Here is a 19,975-nt window from a genome sequence, read left to right on the forward strand (position 1 = left end):
GTATTTTTGTGACGTCATGGTGGGAATAGTAAGTAAAACACAAATACGGATTTTTCATGTTAAGACTTTTTTGCCGGCTCTGTATACAAAATGTAAACTGTCGGGAAATTATTTTTCGAAAAAGGTTTATTGTTAGGTTTACGAATGTACAATATACACTATACAGTAAAAAACTGCATTGGAACGGAGGAGAAAAAAATTCATCCTTTAATTTAAGAGCTCTGCTTTTTCCCTGTTTTGTCTCTTCTGGCTGGCGTAGTGGTATTTACTAATTTGATCAAGCCCAAATGTTGTATTTAAAGTGCCCCTGACAGGTTGGATCCAAGTATAGTAACTTTTTAAAGCATTTCCTAGCGCAGAATTACACTTAGCAAAGTTTTTAATCTTAACCTCGTAGCTCAACTGGTTAGGGCGTAATTTAGTAAAACGACTGCTCCGCAGCGCCACCACAGGCGGAACTCCATATTTCACTGCTCTGGGACGACTTTGGTGGTATTACGTCATCCTAAGTGGACGTTGGTCGGAGTTGGTACAAGCGGTTGCTTTTTTCGAAGATTTATTGTTTTTTGCAGTTTAATAAAACTGTACTGGATACGTTCCTACAAAACCTAAAATATACTTGAAGTGAAAAATAAAGAAATCGTACGAATCATCATTCATATTTAATTCATCATCACTATTCAGAAATAAATAAAAGTTCTCTCTCTCTCTCTCATAATGTGCCTTCAGTTGGCCATTGAAATCCTGTGTAACGGCCATCTGGATCTGGAAAATTGTTTCGGATTCGCCAAACAATGCATGACGGCATCACAATCCGATTGTTGCTTCCGAGAGCATCACCTTGTAGTATACACTCCAACATATGCCTGTAGGCATTTTTACTTGAGTGGTAGGCCTATTAACAAAATCATCTTCAGTGAAGTGCACATATACGACTAGTTTTGTATGGCCCATCCCACTTTCGAACACTTGAAAAAAACTTTGAGCATTTTCTCAGTACCTTGTTTTGTGGGAAAGTGGGAAAAGAAAGCACACGGTCTTTGTCACTGACAATGTCACATAAACAGCAATTTGTAGGCATTGCCTCAATCATAACTTAAAGGTACTGTTTGTGAAATACTGTTGTTACACTGCAAATGGCTATAGCCAGATTAGGACAAATAAAAAAGTATGAAAATTGTAGCCCTATGAAACTGCAATTTCAATTGAATTGAGATGCTGTTTGATAAAAGTAAACTCAACCTATTTGATCGAAACCTGATAGTAATAATAAGATCACTTTTTCATTTCGGTAATTCTTAATTTGCACATGCTTTAGACCAACAGAGCCCCACACATTCACGTTTTGCAGTAGCCGTACCATACTTTACCAAGTCATCACAGAGAAAGAATGTATCCTTCCCGCTTACTGTGACGTCACAGCGGTGTTGCCGTTTTAATTTTCGCAATTGAATGAGTGCCAGATTCGCCGATGTCAACGAAAGTTTGCAAGCGTGTAACTTAGTAGCCTGTTATTTTTTACGATTTGTTGGTCAGGGAAGTTTGTTTGGTATCTTAGGTAAATTTAGCGAATTTATTTACTTGTCAGAGGCACTTTAAAATACCAGTGCATGCCAAAGCTTCTGTTTTAACCTCACAAGTTATTAAAGCTATTCTATTTGAATAAGGTTGATTGTAGCTGAGCCATGGTACCCTGGAGTAGGATCAGTTCCCTCATTGGTGTTTTGCTACTGTAGCGGACGGTGTAGTCAACAGGCGCGCTCATATAGAGCTGTCAATGAGGACGGCGACATTTCTGGGCATAACTGGCGAGGAATGACCGGGACACGAAGTCATCTTCTCTACTGTCTTGTCTATCGACTGAACTTAACAGAATAATGCTTGATCACAAGTAGAGTTCTTCAAGGCTGCGTTATTTATTAACTCGACTTCTAACTTCCGAAGAACAGAATCCAAACACACCAAAAATGAAAACACCGAACGACCAATAACTCCACCACCAAGACTTAGTTCAACATACTGGCGTATTACATTATTAACTTCATTACAAAGGAAAGAACTTTAACTTCGGAATTGAAGAACTTCGTTTTCACTTTCACTTACAATTGCATCTTGATTACAAATAGAATTTTACATATTACCTTTTACAAGTTACGTCTTACAGGTTACATTTCACCATCCACATCCTACAAGCCACATCCTACAAGCCACATATCAGGGATCATAGTTTCAGTTTCTTAAAAAGAACTCTGGTTTTGATTGGAAAGGCGCAGCCACAAGCATGACAAACTCTACACGCGACCATATAACGCAACACAACGATAGTTCTACGTGTCGATGAAGTACAGTAGGAATGCGATTCAGGCATAATGCAAAAATTGATTACAAGACTGCATTCCGAGAGCACGCGGTATTTGTTAATTGGAGCAGAATATTCCAGAATTCGACTTGACGTCAGTGAAGTGACGCGCGTTACGTCAGAGAAAATAGCTCTCGAGCGCCACACTACCAAAGGGCAACTGAACACTCGCTATGTGCTTTCTACATATTCGCCTCAAACGAAAACAAACGGAGACACAAAACTTGGTTTGTTATATCAAGAGGAGGTACACAGCATTGAGTTCAATCGGCCTTTGATCGATGATATTGTTGGTTGCAGTGCCGGAGTTGGGAGGACCGGGACCTTCATTTGCATCGATGCGATGATCGATATGATGCTGCGAGAGAGCAAAGTCGATGTGTACGGGTTCGTATCCCAAATGAGGTCACAAAGACCCGAGATGGTGCAAACAGAGGTAAGGAAGCCACAAGAGTATCACTGTCAGTGCTTGGTGTTGTTCGCTATTCAATGTTGTTTTATGCGCATTCTAGCAACAATACATCTTCATCTACCAAGCCTTGTTGGAGCATCATCTGTACGGTGACACGGAGGTGGAAGCCACGGAGATGAGCTCACACATCGATGACCTCAATCAAAGACTTCCTGGGAACGTGACAGGAATGGAGCACGAGTTCAAGGTATGGAGCTTTCAGGTTCATCCACGGCAAGGGTGTTAGTTCCATGTTTTTCCCGCTGGTGCTTCTGTTCATCATCACCCAATGACTTCTGCATCGTCTATCATCAACCCACTGCTACACATCTCCATCTTTTCTCTGTTGCCGACCACTTCAAAATCATTGGATTCTTGACCCAGTTCATGTCATCTTTTCTGAACAGATTCCCATCTCAATTGCCAAATTAGCAAATACACTAAACTTTGCTATGAGATGAATCTTTTCTAAGGTCAATAAACATTGGTCACAAAGCATCTCCTCTAAGAATTCTTGCCTAGCGCCTTGCTGGTTAGTTATAATGGTGTACCAACGGCTTTGTCGTCTGGCTGTAAGCTATGGAATATTGATTCACTGGCCTACAATTTTTTTTATAGATTGCAATCATTGATGTTTTTAACTGAATATAGGTCACTGATTTGTTTTCTACCGCGTCAAGTTTCTGAGATACCTGCATGCACCAGCAAATATTCGAGAGCCAGAAACAATCCGTGTTCTCAACGATGACACTGATCTGATCCTTGAATTTTCTTAAAGTTGAATCCAACCCGTGATGCAACAACATGAGGGTTGCCATTCTTTGAAGCCATCAAGCACAGGCTGCCGGGTTTCTGGTCCTCTGAATAGAACAGTCTTGAGCTAGGCACCACTTTGTTAGTCCCAAAATATTCTTTCAAATGTGTTAAACCAGAGGTGACGAACCTGCGGCCCGTCAAAGAATTTTATGCGGCCCGCAAAACAATTTGATAATCGCTCATGCATTAAAGACAAAAGACATCTCAAAGCTCTTTTATGCCTTCACTGGTGCACCTTTCCTTTGCTGCAGGTCGTGGCTGACAGATGAAAATCTGGTAGCCACTTTAACAAGTCGAAATTCTGCCACTAAAAATGACTAGAATGAAACCGCCAACCAATCATAAGCTACGGTTTAAGTGACATAAGAAATGGCGAAAAGAAGATGATACAAAGCAAATTAAGTGGTAAATTTTTTGTCAACTGGTTGGCTTAGGGGTTAGGGTTAAGGCTAGAAAGTAGTCATTTCATTGACGCAGGTTCGATTCCCACTACTGTTATTGCTCTTTTTCTTCTGTAATTACCAAATAAAGTTCAAAACAAGCATTAACTCTCTGGATGAGTGCTCGAATGATCACAATTGGACGGTAGCCTCTTATAACATGTTCTGATTGGTTGGCGGTTGCATTGTAGTCATTCGCAGTGGCAGAATTTCGACTTGTTAAAGTGGCTACCTGAAAATCTTAGTGTGCAGTTGAGAGTTGCCACATCGTCTGTTCGACCTAATATTGCACACTTAGTCAAGCAAAAAACTTTCCAAAAATTCCACTAAGGAAAAAAATTCAATGCTTCAATGTTATTTTTTAATATTTTATGCTTCAATGCTGCATTAGATAGCTTCAGTTGTATGATTCGCATGGGCTTTTGTTTGTTGTTTGAAAAAGAAATTTCATTAACTGATTTGTTGTTTCGGAGCATAATGGTCGAAACATTTCATCAACTTGAGCAAAAAGGATAGAGCCAAAAAAAGAAGAAATCATACTCATATGAAAGCAAACGCTTAAACTGGAAAATTAAACTGTCTTCAGTGCAAGTAGACCTACTGTTGCTCCATCCTTTTTGCTCAAGTTGATTTGTTTTTATTTTTACTGTTGTATGTTTCGCTTCTGCGTAAGATAATTTCAACTGTGTGGGTTTTATTACTTTCATTTGCCGTTTGTTACTTTTCATGAATAATATCTTGAGTCGCTTCTAAAACATTTCATAGTAGGTTACGATTAAAAAGTTGTGTGGCCCGATACCTCATGTGTAATTAACGAAGTGGCCCGCGACCGCAAAAAGGTTCGTCACCCCTGTGTTAAACCCATCTCGGTCGGAATCCGCCATTCTCATAAACTTTCATCAAGCCAAGCTTACTTTGAATTGTAGACATACGCGTCTGCTAGCCAATAATAAATAAAACGAATCCTCTTTAGCAATTATTTTGTCACAATAAAGTTGTTTGTTAGAAACTGACAACGATTCGGATTCAAAAGGACCAGATGCGTGCGGGGAACCACCCGGCCAACATGAGGAAAAACAGAGTTCTGCTGATCCTTCCTTGTAAGTACCGGTAGAGATTGCTGCACAGCTTTATGCTACTCTCGCCATGTTTTATACGCGTACCAACGAAAACCTCTGTTACAGATGATTGGAACCGCGTCATACTTCCTGTGAAACGAGGAGTGGAAAATTCCGATTACATTAATGCATCGTATATTGACGTAAGTTTATTACATTTATTTGGTACTTTTGTTGTGGCCGATTTTTCACAATTGTGTTTCCAGGGTTACCGGCAGAAGGACGCCTATATCGCCACCCAGGGGCCCCTGTCTCACACTGTGGAGGATTTCTGGAGGTTGATCTGGGAGTCGAAGTCCGCTTCCATTGTTATGCTCACCGAGCTCGTGGAGAGGGGGCAAGTGAGTTCTTTGTGACTTGGTGGTTGAATTCTCCGTCTCTTAACCTGCCGGCGCAGGTTCGATCCCTTGTCGGGTCGGGCCAAAGACCTTTTGAGTGGTACTGAATCTTATTCCTGCTGGGAACTCATCAAAGGATTCACAATAATAATGTACTCGGCTGCATCTGTATATGATTGCACTGACACTGTCTGCTTTGTAAAGTACTTATATCAGCACACATCGCGATGGATACAGCGTCATATTAAACCAACTTTTTGTCTCGTTGAACTTATCGAGGTTTGACGCGTTTCGTGATTGTGCAGGCGAAATGTGAGCAGTACTGGCCCGACAGTGGCGCCATGGTTTATGGAGACTTGAACGTCGACAACATCAGCGAGGACGAACTGGATCACTACACCACTCGAGACTTTGTCCTCACCTCCACAAGCGATCCCAGCGACGGTAAACAAATGGTTCGTCAGGTGAGATTTTATGCTTTGTGACGTCATAGTCCGATGGTGGTGAGAAAACGACTTAAACGAAAACGTTGTTTTTCAGTTTCATTATCACGGTTGGCCGGAAAGCGGGCCTCCCGTCTCCGGCTTCAGCATGATCACTCTTGTGGAACAAGTGCAGAAGCAACAACAAACGTCGGGAAACCACCCTATCACCATCCACTGCAGCGCGGGGGCGGGAAGAACCGGGGCGTTTTGCGCCCTTTCGACCGCATTGGAGCAGGTCAAAGCGGAAGGGGTTCTCGATATGTTCCAAATCGTCAAGTGTCTACGGATGCAGCGCCCTCATATGGTACAGAACCTGGTAAGTCACTTATTCGTTCGTTGCTAGGATCGAGGGTCTTTTACTACCCCAGACTCACGATGTTCCCGGACTACACTGGAAGGCTGCTAGAGAGCAGCCAGTCTTTAGTTTCATCATCCATGACGCGCAGACCTTCCACTCCATTAAGTGGCTTGAATGTTGATGGTGTGGTCCGGGGCCTGATCCTCAGCACCACATTCACTGGAGGAGGAAGAGGCCATCCCCCCATTGTGCATCATTGAGCGGAAAAGTCCGACGCCTGGTGGATGTTGTGACAGAGCACATGCACCAAGCAGGTACACCGTACTCTGCTGGAGAGAAGACAAGGGTTTGCGCGGCTGTGCGCAATGTATCAGCCCTCGCTGCCCAGCTGGAACCCGACAGACGCTTGAGTAGTGCAACGCGCGATGACAGTTTCTTGCGCACTGATACCATGTTAAATCCGTTAAAGTTACTTTGTTTTGTCTGTCCATGTGGTGGCGGTGCAGTAATCTGTCTGATGTTGCTCAGAGGTATTTTGGCTTGCAGCACAAGGGCTATGATTCTCTGTCGGTCAGCATTCAGCGCACGATCAGCTTCCCGGTTGTGTAAATGGGTAGGCACTTTAACATTACCCACTCGTCGAAAAGCGTACTCGCGATTCAGCTGATTTCAGTCATGTGACTCGACACGTGATATTCTGATCGAAAAATTTTGATACAAAGAAATTTAACTGAATGCTTCGCTACAACTAGCGTTGCCTAATGGTTAGGGCAGAGGAGTAGTAATTTCGGTTTCGTGGGTTGGATTCCCACATTCTGCTAATACTATTTTTTCTTCTGCAACTGAACTGAGTGCAAGAAGGATCTTAATGACTGTAATCAATGGAGTTTATAAGGAAAATTGTGAACAAAACACAAAGCACTTTCACATTGAAAAGCAGGCACTTTTCGACGAGTGGGTGATGTTAAAGTGGTGTAAATGCTAAGCTGCTGCCGCAGTTCGCTGAGCTTCATTTACCATTTCTGGACATAAGCTGAGATAGTTTTGATAAGGGATGTGCCGATTACAAAATTTTTGCCGATGCCGATTCTTAAATATTTGCCGATTCCGATGACGATACCGATACCGATTCCGATGCCGATTCTTTGGTTAAATGATTAAAGCTGCTTTTAGTTGGCGCTCTACAAGTGGTTGCGATTTTGTTGCAAGTTGCTGCCTTTGAAATGTCTAAAAGCGTTCACTTTGTCGCTTGCTCTAGACAGCGTGATTTTTTACGGTAGTTCTTCACTTCTTGCGCGCTACAAAGTGGTGATAGACACGCGTTTTATTTGTCGCGGAAATCAGTTAAAAGAGAAAAATCGCCATCGCTCACAGAGTGCAAAATCAACGTAGCAGCGTAGCTTAATGCAGTGTGCAAAATATACTGCGGTTTGCAGTATTTTTCTCCCAGAATTCAAGAAGATGCCAGAAACAAGAAGAGAAAAAGACTATGTTTATTTTTTTGCCTATTGATGCACTTTGAATGCAAGGCTGGTGTGTTACTTTTTTAAAGGTTTTTGTATATTCAATACCGCTGCGTTCATTTTCTTTTACACTCTAGAGTTTACAAAATGGCGGACAATCGTCATAATTTAGACTACCGCTCTCCGAGTGTTCGTTAACGCTGATGCGGTTGTTCAAAGAAGCCGTTCTTTGATCGGTATTTCCACGCGCTAGCGCTACTTTTGATTAGGAAACTTTGATAAAGAGTCGGCAATTTTTTTCGATGCCGATTCCGATTAATCGGCACATCCTTAGTTTTGATGCCCTGGCGTAAAGGTCTTCTAGATTTTCTTACGGTTTTGTGGAGAATTGCCAGGCCGTCCGTATTACGTATTACAAGGAAACTGTGCTTGGCAAGTCGTGGGTGATGAAAAGATGTGGGTGAGGTGTTAGGGCGAAAATCAAGCTCAGAGCAGATCTTATCCGGCCTTGGAGACTTGTGTGATTTCACTAGGCGGAAGGGGATGGTGAACTCCTCTGGAGTGAAATCTCCAGATTCTTTCTTCTTGTGATGTTTCCACTTGCCACAAGACGGATATTTCGTTCGTGACAACGCGGGATGCTTCATAGTCTTTCATCTTGTAGGTCTCGTTCTGCACGTAGGAAATGACAATGTACAGGAATCAGGTACTGGCGAGAGGGGAGTTTGCTAAACCCCCATTTAGATTGTTGGTTGCTTTTCGGCTTGTGATAAGTCGATGGTTTGGACGGCTTCGTTCCATCGCTCAAATTGTTTTGCATGCAGTCGTTCAAGTAGGCTAACTGGTGGCGGTGGTGTGTAGTACCAGGTGTGGTGTTTCGGTAGGAGTAGTGCTAGTCGATTTTTTGCGCTTTTTAAAAAAAACAACATGTTTTTATTGGAAAAACAAAGAAAATAAAACAGCGATTGTTCTTTTTATGTAAACAATTTGTCAATCAAACAACAAGCAACAAAGGAGTTTCACTGTTAACATGGTCTCCACTGAGACTATTTCCCAGGATTCATCATCCGAACAGTCCTCATCCTCATCATTGGTAGCATTTGAAGTTGGGTGGTTCATTGGTACTCTTTGAAGTTGGTTGGTTCATTGGTACCATTTGCTGAGCATGCGACCACACTTCTGACTTAACTGCGTTAAAATAATTTTTAATAAGGTATTCAGCAGCTTCATTTCACATTTTCTTTTGCATTTCTTTTTATGATGGATGAAAACAGTTGTTAGTTGAAAAAATTTAATGAAATGATTGAAAATATTGATTGATTGATTGATGAAGTCCTGGAGGCTGGAGCGATAAAGTCTCACACTCAGTCCCAGCATGGTGGACAGCTGGTTCGACGGCCATTTGGTATTGTGGCCTATGCGCAGGTGCTGTGGCGCTGCAGATTTCTAGTAGACTCGTTGGTCAAGAGGCTGCATTGATTTCAATCGGCTTTTTTTAAGTTCCATTGGTGCACTCGGAAGTAGGTGCCACGAGTTTTGGGGCGGTAATGGACAGTGGGTGTTGGCACCGCAGGAACTTCTCAAATACACATTTGTCTGGAAGAGAACCGTCGGCATATTTGTAATCTGTAGGTCGCTGCAGCAGATGGTGTGTTGTCAGTGTCGACACATGCAAATGCTCGATTGGTATGGGACGAGTGCCCGGTTGGCATGGGACGAGTGCCCAGTTGGCATGGGACGAGTGCCCGGTTGGCATTGGACGAGTGCCCTGTTGGTATGGGACGAGTGCCCGGTTGGCATGAGATGAGTGCCCAGTTGGTATGGGACGAGTGCCCGGTTAGCTGGGACGAGTGCCCAGTTGGTATGGGACAAGTGCCCGGTTGGTATGGGCCGAGTGCCCAGTTGGTATGGGCCGAGTGCCCGCTTGGCATGGGACGAGTACTCGATTGGCATGGGACGAGTGCCCGGTTAGTATGGGGCGAGTGCCCGGTTGGTATGGGCAAGCTGCTCCACAACCTTGATCTTGCTTGTTGTGTAGCCTATACTCTATTATTCCATTCTATATATTATATTAAGCTATACTGTTCTACACTTGTGTAGCTTCTGTCGGGAAGGCTAATATGTCTCTTTGCTGCTTTCTGTTGTGTTTATGTGTGATTGCGGTGTACTATATGTTGTTCAGTGGGCGCAAAATAAAACATGATTGTTACAGGAGCAATACGAGTTCTGCTATCGTGCGGTACAAGAATACATCGACTCGATGAGTGAATACTACAACTTCAAGTAAAATTGCGACTTGAAACTCGATGGTGCCAGCAACCCGAGAGGTGGATGTGGATTATTGCAATTGTCGTTGAAATGCAATTAAATTTTAGTTTTAAAATCTTTTATTGATGTTTCCCTGCGACGTGGTTGGATGAATTTGACGTCACTGATTGGTTTTGACGTCACTGATTGGTTTTGACGGTGCCAATTATGATTTAAGCTACAAACGCCACCTTGCTACAATGAAAAGTTTCAGTGCTTTTATGAACACACCCAGGATTTATCTTACCCATTAACTGTCATGGATTCAGTGTGAACACTGGATAGCCAATGCCATGGACCCAGAGTTCATCTTACCGGCATTACCAGCCATAGATTCAGGGTTATCTAACCTACACGCATCTATCGTTGACAGATTCTACTTTCATGCTGATGTCATTCAAACTTTTTAGCTTGTTTTTTTTATACCAATTTTTGCTGTTTTGTCTATTGCTTTTTCTTCTTTTGCTGCCCTTAACATTTAATAAAAGGCGATAACACCTCCACCGGGAATGTCGGGAAAAGTCAGTCCCCGATAGCTCAGTTGGTTAGCGTGTAATTTCGTAAAGCTTCAAGATCAAGCGGCGCTGGTTCGACTATCGGGGTGTGCGCTTGAGCAACGCATTCTATGAACTGCTCTCCATTCAGTGGCATTTAGTGAAAGGAATAATTCCCTGGTAACAACATTTCAACAATCGGAAACTTCACTCTGTCAATCTTGGCAATTGGCCCTGTGTCAGTAATCCTAAAGCCTATACTACTGTACCAGTAGGCTATACGAAACTACCAGGAACAACCTATCAAGGCTTTGTCAGTCCGAGGATAAAGATTCAAACCAAACAGTTTGAAGCAACACGAAATGGAATTGGAATGATTTATCAGTAACTCGGTAAATTCACATATTTTCTTTGAGACGCTTGTTACGCTAACTGCGTCTAGCTTATTCAGGCAAAAAATTAAGAAAAAAGTGAACAGCTGTTTCAGTGCGTTCATTGTTGGAGCCATGCAAGCTTTCTTTATAAAGTTATGATTTAACAGAGATGTACGTATACGTCGCAAATTCTACGCCGTAGATTTGCGGCGTAGACTTTGTTTACGATAACGCTTACGGCCACATTTTTTTGGATAGTTGTCGCTTGAGGCTACGCTGTAAAATTTTCGCGGTTTTTTAGCGTAGGGAAAGATGAGGTAAGTTGTGCCAGTGGGTAAGTTGAGCCACCCCCTGTAACTCGAAAAATAAAAATCGCATCAACTTTCTACTGCCACCTACCTGACCGTTTATCTTATATGGAGCTGTTCTGTAAAGATTATAGGTCTTCGTCTTGTAGAAAGACAGAAAAACTATTTTTAGTGATTTGGGGAAGTTTTTTGAACTTTTTGAAAAAAAAGATTTTTTGAGTTGTACAAAATGTCTGTGACATTCACCAGTATTGATATGTCTAACAGTAATCACTTATGTTAGTTTATTCAGAAACTATTAAAGTGAGGTTGCTAGCTCATATATGACTGGGGAAATTCCCGTTTAACTTTTAATGGCGGCCTTGAGGTAAGTTGAGCCAGTGACATACAGGTAAGTTGAGCCGGTGGCTCAACTTACCTCACTTCAGCTTCCAGTGTCAAGTAATGATATATGTAGTCATTAAATAGATAACAAAGTGTATTTTACTCTTTAATAATCTAAATCTCTGGAAAAATAATTTGTCCATTGGTCTATTGAAATTTAAATTTATTTGTAGTGTAACCTGCAGCCTACTAGCAACATGCAAGGGAAAACCCGACCCTGTGCATTACATTGGTAAAATCGAATGCTTCAATGAAGATGGAGAAATTGAGGCCAACTTTTTAAGAAAAGTGCCTGGAAAGTCCGAGGAAAAGTTGTCCTTTGTCTTTAAAGCAGACGATGATGAGTGTGCTTTTCTTAAAGAGGATGTCGTTAAAGCTTCCTCACACGACCACTTGGAGAAACTTTCTGCCGTCAGCAGAAATTCCGGATTCCATGCTCTCTTGATCAGTGGCATAGGGAACGTTCAAATATTACGTAACGCTTTTTTTCCGAATTTTTGACCCCCCCTCCCCCATGTAGCGCTTTTTCACTACGAATTCAGCACAAAAAACTACCATTCCGTACTCGAAAGCGTTACGTAACGTTTTGCTTGAACCCCCTCCCCCCCGATGTGACGCTAACGTAACGCTTTGCATAAACCCCCCCTCCCCCTCGAAGGCGTTACGTAATATTTGAACGTTCCCATATGGAATAAGTTAAGATCTGACAGACAACGGAAATTGATTTAGCAAATTCACATTTGAAGGTTTATTTAATCAGGATGGTGCTGTATTAATTTATGTATTGTTTTACATTCTGTTCTGCAGCTCAGTTAACACGATGTGCTAGTATTACATTGATTCAACGTCTGTTGACGTTCAATCAACGAAAAAGTGGCAGATTTGTCGGCTGGGAAGTGCGCAATTTCACAGTCGAACAGTCACAACAAAATAAATTTATCCTTTCACATGTTGTTCTTTCTTCCTGGTAGCAGCTATGTAGCCTATTAACTGCTACCCAACCTGTCTTCTTTCTAACTTTCGACTCGTTCCACATGTGTTGAGTGAAGATTAGCCTACATATTGTCAACAAGAGACTGGGTCAATTGTGAAGTGGAATAGTCACAGCACACTCTAATAGTCTAATACGTCCGTCCGATAGATTTATCACATTGTAAAAGCAGGGTTGCCACTTTTTTTCAGCAAAAGTAGTCCAGAAATCACCAAAAGTATATCTAGAATAATCTATAATTTGTAAATTATAATCTAAAAAAACATCTAGAAAAAAATAATCAATTAATAGCTTAATTAATGAATATTAAGTCAATTTACCTGATTCAATCAGGCATGTTTGTTTTAATAATATTAACAACAACAAGAATTTGATGTAATGTGGATGGCTTGGCAAGTTATATGAATACATAAGCATTTATGCAATGTCTAACACAATAGACATCATCTGCACGATACCCACGTAAAAGTGTTGCAGTTAATTTTCAAATTCAAAATGGAAAGATTCTGGAAAAATAAATCAATTAATTGTAGAGGCTGAATATATCATTGTCATCATCATCATTGTGCGTCTGATAAGCTACAGCAGTTCCTATATCTCATTATGACTTGAGATGGAAGCTGATAGGTTGAACAACACTTTCCCTTTCTTCTTAGCCCAAATTTCACTGTTAAAATTGCATTTAAAAGCTTTAGCTTCATTTTGTTTCGTGTCTTCGATTTAGCATAGTTCATTGCACTAAATAATCGTTCAACATCAGCATTTGAATGAGGAAGTATTAGGGCAGAAACTGCACACTGAAATAATTCTGCAAATGGATTACTGCCCGAAGCATCTTTGTAGCCTAATCACCAACTTCACTCCAAAATGCTTCAGTGTATTTCTTGTTGGTCCAGTTAACTAAATTAATTTTGCTTAGTTGGTATTCTGCTTGAGACAAAGAATTTTCAGATGCACCTAAAAATGTCATAATCTCGCAAATGGCAGGGACATTCTTAATTGGCTGCAGCATACAGCTGACAGAGAAGAGAGATATCTTTCTCAAAATTTCCAAATTTGTTGGGAGTCGCTGTTTCAACTGCTTAAACAAAGAGAACAGGAAGTCACTGCAGCGTTGCCTTAAAGTTGCTTCATCACTTTGTGTGAGAATATTTAGCCTATTCAGTTCTTCAATTTTAGATTCAAATCTGTATCCCAAACTAGGAAAGGGGTTCAAATAATCGTCTATGCTGTCATATATGAAATCAATTGTAGCAGTGGGCAGTATAAGCCTGCTGCCGATCGATTTGATTAATAATATCATATCATCAAACAGTTTTACCTTATCAATATTTTTCGATTCAAAAAGTTTGTTAACCCGTTGCACTTCAATCAAACTTGGCTGTAAAAAAAGAAGAAAAGCCAAATTTTTCTCATCGCAGTACATCCCATACAGGATTTCTGCAGTATAACACTTTTCACTTAAGCGTGTTATTTGAAAGTGTGTTTTTAGTTCTAACCATTGCTCTAAAATCCTCTGAACAGCTGGTTGAATTGACAACCATCTTGTTTGGCAATTCCTTGGAATTTTTAGAGGAGTTGACCCATCATTTAAGGCTTTGTACAAATTTTTGTATTGGCACTGTCTGACTGAAGAATAGGATAACCATTTGTGCGTTTCAGCAATTAAGAAATCTAAATTCCTTGGTAAGCAGTCTTCAGAGGCTTTTGACATGGCAAGCTGTATCGAATGACAAACACATCTTATTAATATAAGAGATGGAACTTCTGCTTTTAACTTTGCATATACCCCACCATTGACACCTACCATAACACTTGCATTATCTGTACCAATGGCTGCAAGTCTATTGATATTTAAATGCTTCATATTCAGTATAGTCTTCATTGCATTAACAATGCTTTCCGCATCACAAGCTTCAAGTTCTATTAGACCAAGATACGTAGATACAACTTTTTGTCAAAGTTACTGAAATATATTATGGATACACCAAGCATTTTCATAACAGTAATGTCAGTTGATTCATCTATTAAGAGGCTAAATTTATTTTGACCAATATCTTCTCTCAAGTCCTTTTCAAAATGAGTGCATAGTACATTGTTGATAACATTTGTACACTTGGTACGATGCATTTTCATTCCAGATATTGTTTTGCTGTTTGAAACATTATTTCTACACACATCAACTAAGTGGTCACAGTTTGAAATAGCACAATGACAACACATAAACAGTGCAATTGACCCTTCAAGCTTAAAAGATTCACTATAATTACTGACAGAGGTAAATGAATCCAAAGTACGATTAGAGAACGGACAGGCGTTTTTATGCTTCTTGCTCAGTGCGTGCTGTTTCAAATCTTGATACTTAGCCTTGACCTCACATTTGCAATGCTTGCAGTAAGCTTTGGAATCATCTGCTGTCACTGGCATCACCCACTTTTTTAACAAATCATCACTTAGCCACTCTTTACGAAACTTTTGACCATATTGCTTTACTTTTGGCATGATAGATACACTTTCAAGTCACACTTTTCAATATCAACGCGTTTAATTCGTTTATGTTTGCGTCAACCTAGTTACTCAAGTCCTAAACACTAAAAAAATTTATATGATTGAATCAGTGCATTGCATGCGAAGTTACGTTAGTTATTGCACCCAACTACGAATACGAAGTCGAGACTGAGTCGAACTCGAACATTCGAAATAGAACACGGTCAGGGTGGCAGTAGACGGGTTGCCATTTTACTACAGTAGCGAAGGGCCTCGTTTTTAACACTTTCTGATCTTGTAACATATGTACGTTTAGATGCCAAAATAATCTAGAAATATCCAGATCTGATTTGCAAATAATCTAGATTTATATCCATCATCTAGGGGACCATTTCTTACATCTAGGCACGACGAAAATAATCTAGAACTAGATTAAAATATAGTTTCGGGAGAGAGTTTGCTTTTTTATACCAAAGACAGGCAAGACACAACAATAACACAGGGTTGAGCATTACAACAGTATATTACATATTTACAAATAGTTCAACATTCAAACGTTTTCGACTTAACTTAAGTCCTCATCAGGAATCTGTAAATAATTATAAACTACAATAAATTTCACTTCTTGACAGTGACTACCGTAACTAACTAACTAACTAACTAACTAAAAGCATCGAGAAACACGCACGATTAAAAGCACTGGAGTGGAAAACATACAGACAGACAAAAAATTACATTAAGAAAAGGCAACTGCATGACTAAGTTACAAACGAATTTGCACCACGGAGTACGTGATACAACTAGGCTAATAAATATTGAGGAGAATGGAGGCGCCACCGGCAAATAATTGTTTGTTTAGATTTGGATTGTAGCGTTTGATTAACAACGCTTCCTGAATTTTTGTGTCAAATTGGGATTTGCCTTTGCGTAAAATTTTAAATGATTCAGCAGAGAATTTTTGATCTGTGCAAAAAGAACAATCCATGATATGGTCCTTGATGGCACTTTTCTTTAAGTCTCTAAAGTTCAGATGCTCCCGTACTCTCGTGGTCAAATGTCTGGTGGACATACCGATGTACGTCAATGCCGAATCACACGGACATGTAAAACAATATACGACATTTGAGCAGAGAGACGAAGGCGTCTGGGACTTTAGTTGAAAATACGAACTAATTTTAAATGTTTTATAAACAGGAAATTCAGGACACAAAAATTCAGGAAGCGTTGTTAATCAAACGCTACAATCCAAATCTAAACAAACAATTATTTGCCGGTGGCGCCTCCATTCTCCTCAATATTTATTAGCCTAGTTGTATCACGTACTCCGTGGTGCAAATTCGTTTGTAGCCTAACTTAGTCATGCAGTTGCCTTTTCTTAATGTAATTTTTTGTCTGTCTGTATGTTTTCCACTCCAGTGCTTTTAATCGTGCGTGTTTCTCGATGCTTTTAGTTAGTTAGTTAGTTACGGTAGTCACTGTCAAGAAGTGAAATTTATTGTAGTTTATAATTATTTACAGATTCCTGATGAGGACTTAAGTTAAGTCGAAAACGTTTGAATGTTGAACTATTTGTAAATATGTAATATACTGTTGTAATGCTTAACCCTGTGTTATTGTTGTGTCTTGCCTGTCTTAGATTAAAATAATCTAGTCTGGCAACCGTGTGTAAAAGGCCGAACCACGTTTTCACCAAGCAGCGAAAACACGAGCTTGTGAATAGAGAAAAAATAATGAGATTGTTGCTCAAGCATGATAGTGCATCGCAATGATGGCGTCACCATTGCGTCACAGTCCATGTTACAATTCTGGACCAATAGCTGGGCAATAATTTCGTGAACACATGTATTGCATAGCATTTTATATGTTGGCTACCATCGCTACAGCTTTTGTTATTGAACTTAAACGAGTGGCTCAACTTACCTCACACCCCGGCTCAACTTACCACGTGGGGTAGGTAAGTTGAGCCAAAATGACGTAATATTTAAAACATGCTTTTTTTCAATATTCTTATGAGTTATGAAAAATTTTTTTTTGTTAAATTAAGGCCAAAGCATCAACCTTTATGCTGCCACTTTCACTTTTATTGTAAACCAAGCGGTTTTCTTAGTAGAAGCGTTTAACCTCTTAAGTGCGTATAACGACAATTGTCGTCCGAGACAGTCGCTCTTGCTGTGCGTAAGACGACAATTGTCGTTTTCGTGATCGCAGCTATTCATGGCACTTTTAATTTTGCTTTCCTCTATTCCCTTTGTCTGGAAGGCGCAATTATGACGTGTGAAGAAACATAGATGCATTGTTTAAACTACAATAACGATTGCAGCCTGACAGAAATCATTAATCCTAAAATCACTCTATTACAATATTAGGTAGCTTCTGCACTCATCTACAATATAACCACAATTGCAAGAATAAAGATATTCCATCCTAAACGTTTTCTTTTCTTCTAAAATGGCTTCTTTCTGGTGTATAAAATTCGTACCACATCATGCATGTTCAATCAGTGTGGTCATTTTCATGTAATGTTGAAAGCAGTTTCAGAAATATTTTGTTGTGTTCGAAAACATATTTTGTAACATATAGTCAACAAAACAATAGGGTTTGTGTTGCTGCTAATGTTAGAGCAAGCGTCAGAAAATGATACAGTTTGAATATTTCCAAACTAAACTTACGTGTGCTTTGTTTAGTGTCCTATAAATGCTTAGAAATTTTTCTGTTCTGTGAACTGATGTATTTTTTTCTTCATAATAAACAACTAGTTGAATAATTTCACAATGGTGAAAGGTATAATCACTTAAAAGTAATGCGATTACACCAGAAAACAATAGTCTAGCCGGAGACTTCTCCGCAATAGTCGATCAAAAAATAAACCAATATACACAAAAGGAAATTGAACAAAAGCGTATTGTACTACGTCATGGGGGTTCCCCAATATCTTAGCCAGCAATAATGCGACGAAAAATACTGCGAGTGATCAAATTAAATACGCACAGTAAGGGGAGTTTCGAAAAATTAATTACGCACTTAACGGGTTAAGTAAAAAGTGGCTCAACTTACCTCATCCTCCCCTACTGTATAGCGTCAACGTAAATGTATTTTTTTCACTACAACACGCCAATACCTTCCAGCGCTGCAGTTGAAGAAATGTTCTCAATGGGCAAAGACATATTGAAACCAAAACGCAGCAAAATGTCAGATGAACACTTTCAGATGCTTGTGTTTCTTCGTGGAAATTCAAAATAAAACTTGTTTGTTTCGAGCGGTTTATACGGTGTGAATGTTTGGCACCTAGCAAACAAAATGATTTTACGCTAGTGTATGCACTGACGCCGCCAACTTTTTTTTACAAGTTACGTTGACGCATACGCAAGGCCTATGAGAGGGGGGTACGGCGTACCCTTGAGGGCCCAGACCTGTGTTTGTTGGGGGGCCCGGAATTGTGGTTTTATAGTTTACGCGCAAAAAATGTTTGGTTAAAACCATCCTAAACAACTGATTTCAAGCATAAAAGTTGTTATTCTTTAGTCCTGGGGGGCCCGTAATCTAGCAAAAGGGCCCAGAAAGGTAATCGAGTGCTTTGCGAGCAAGTTAGGGGCCCAAAGTGGTAATTTAATGGTTTACGTGCAAAAATGTTCTGTTAAAAGCACCCTAAATTAAATCATAAAAGTTAGTTATTTTCCTGTGCGGGGGGGGGGGGGGGTGGGGGCCCGGGCATAGTGTAGCAAAAGCAGGTTTGAGAAAAAGTCGTGGTGTTTTTTTTCTTTGTTTTTTAAAAACTATTTGACAAAAGTAGTTTAACGCTTATTTCACTTCAAAATGAATTTCGGAGTTAGAGCAGGAGCCGGAGAATACTTTCGGAGCATCTCTCGTTCACCTCTGCTAGTGCCGGGCATGTGGTGAATGCAAAAGTTAATGAAGAAAGGTTAGGATTGGTCAGATGATTAACTTGATTATGTTTAGGGTTAGGGTTAGGGTTGGGGTTAGGGTTAGGGGTTAGGGTTAGGGTTAGGGTTAGGGTAAGGGTGAGGGTTAGGGTTTGGGTTAGGGTTAGGGTTAGGGTTAGGGTTAGGGTTAGGGTTAGGGTTAGGGTTAGGGTTTAGGGTTAGGGTTAGGGTTAGGGTTAGGGTTAGGGTTAGGGTTAGGGTTAGGGTTAGGGTTAGGGTTAGGGTTAGGGTTAGGGTTAGGGTTAGGGTTAGGGTTAGGGTTAGGGTTAGGGTTAGGGTTAGGGTTAGGGTTAGGGTTAGGGTTAGGGTTAGGGTTAGGGTTAGGGTTAGGGTTAGGGTTAGGGTTAGGGTTAGGGTTAGGGTTAGGGTTAGGGTTAGGGTTAGGGTTAGGGTTAGGGTTAGGGTTAGGGTTAGGGTTAGGGTTAGGGTTAGGGTTAGGGTTAGGGTTAGGGTTAGGGTTAGGGTTAGGGTTAGGGTTAGGGTTAGGGTTAGGGTTAGGGTTAGGGTTAGGGTTAGGGTTAGGGTTAGGGTTAGGGTTAGGGTTAGGGTTAGGGTTAGGGTTAGGGTTAGGGTTAGGGTTAGGGTTAGGGTTAGGGTTAGGGTTAGGGTTAGGGTTAGGGTTAGGGTTAGGGTTAGGGTTAGGGTTAGGGTTAGGGTTAGGGTTAGGGTTAGGGTTAGGGTTAGGGTTAGGGTTAGGGTTAGGGTTAGGGTTAGGGTTAGGGTTAGGGTTAGGGTTAGGGTTAGGGTTAGGGTTAGGGTTAGGGTTAGGGTTAGGGTTAGGGTTAGGGTTAGGGTTAGGGTTAGGGTTAGGGTTAGGGTTAGGGTTAGGGTTAGGGTTAGGGTTAGGGTTAGGGTTAGGGTTAGGGTTAGGGTTAGGGTTAGGGTTAGGGTTAGGGTTAGGGTTAGGGTTAGGGTTAGGGT

General features: G+C 40.7%; 1 protein-coding gene across 1 annotated transcript in view; it reads left to right on the plus strand.

Moving 5' to 3' along the window:
* LOC145782140 (uncharacterized) overlaps window positions 1-10,578 on the plus strand; it is a 52,222-nt gene extending 41,644 nt beyond the window's left edge. The window contains exons 25-32 of the mRNA XM_082593895.1: window positions 2,660-2,795; window positions 2,872-3,018; window positions 5,073-5,166; window positions 5,251-5,327; window positions 5,391-5,525; window positions 5,828-5,986; window positions 6,063-6,323; window positions 9,981-10,578. Coding sequence (XP_082450021.1) covers window positions 2,660-2,795; window positions 2,872-3,018; window positions 5,073-5,166; window positions 5,251-5,327; window positions 5,391-5,525; window positions 5,828-5,986; window positions 6,063-6,323; window positions 9,981-10,055 — 1,084 coding nt within the window. The 3' untranslated portion in view covers window positions 10,056-10,578. The remainder of the gene's footprint in view (window positions 1-2,659; window positions 2,796-2,871; window positions 3,019-5,072; window positions 5,167-5,250; window positions 5,328-5,390; window positions 5,526-5,827; window positions 5,987-6,062; window positions 6,324-9,980) is intronic.
* The last annotated feature ends 9,397 nt before the right edge of the window (window positions 10,579-19,975 follow it).

This window comes from Aplidium turbinatum, chromosome 13, assembly GCF_918807975.1.
Source record: "Aplidium turbinatum chromosome 13, kaAplTurb1.1, whole genome shotgun sequence".
NCBI lineage: Eukaryota > Metazoa > Chordata > Ascidiacea > Aplousobranchia > Polyclinidae > Aplidium > Aplidium turbinatum.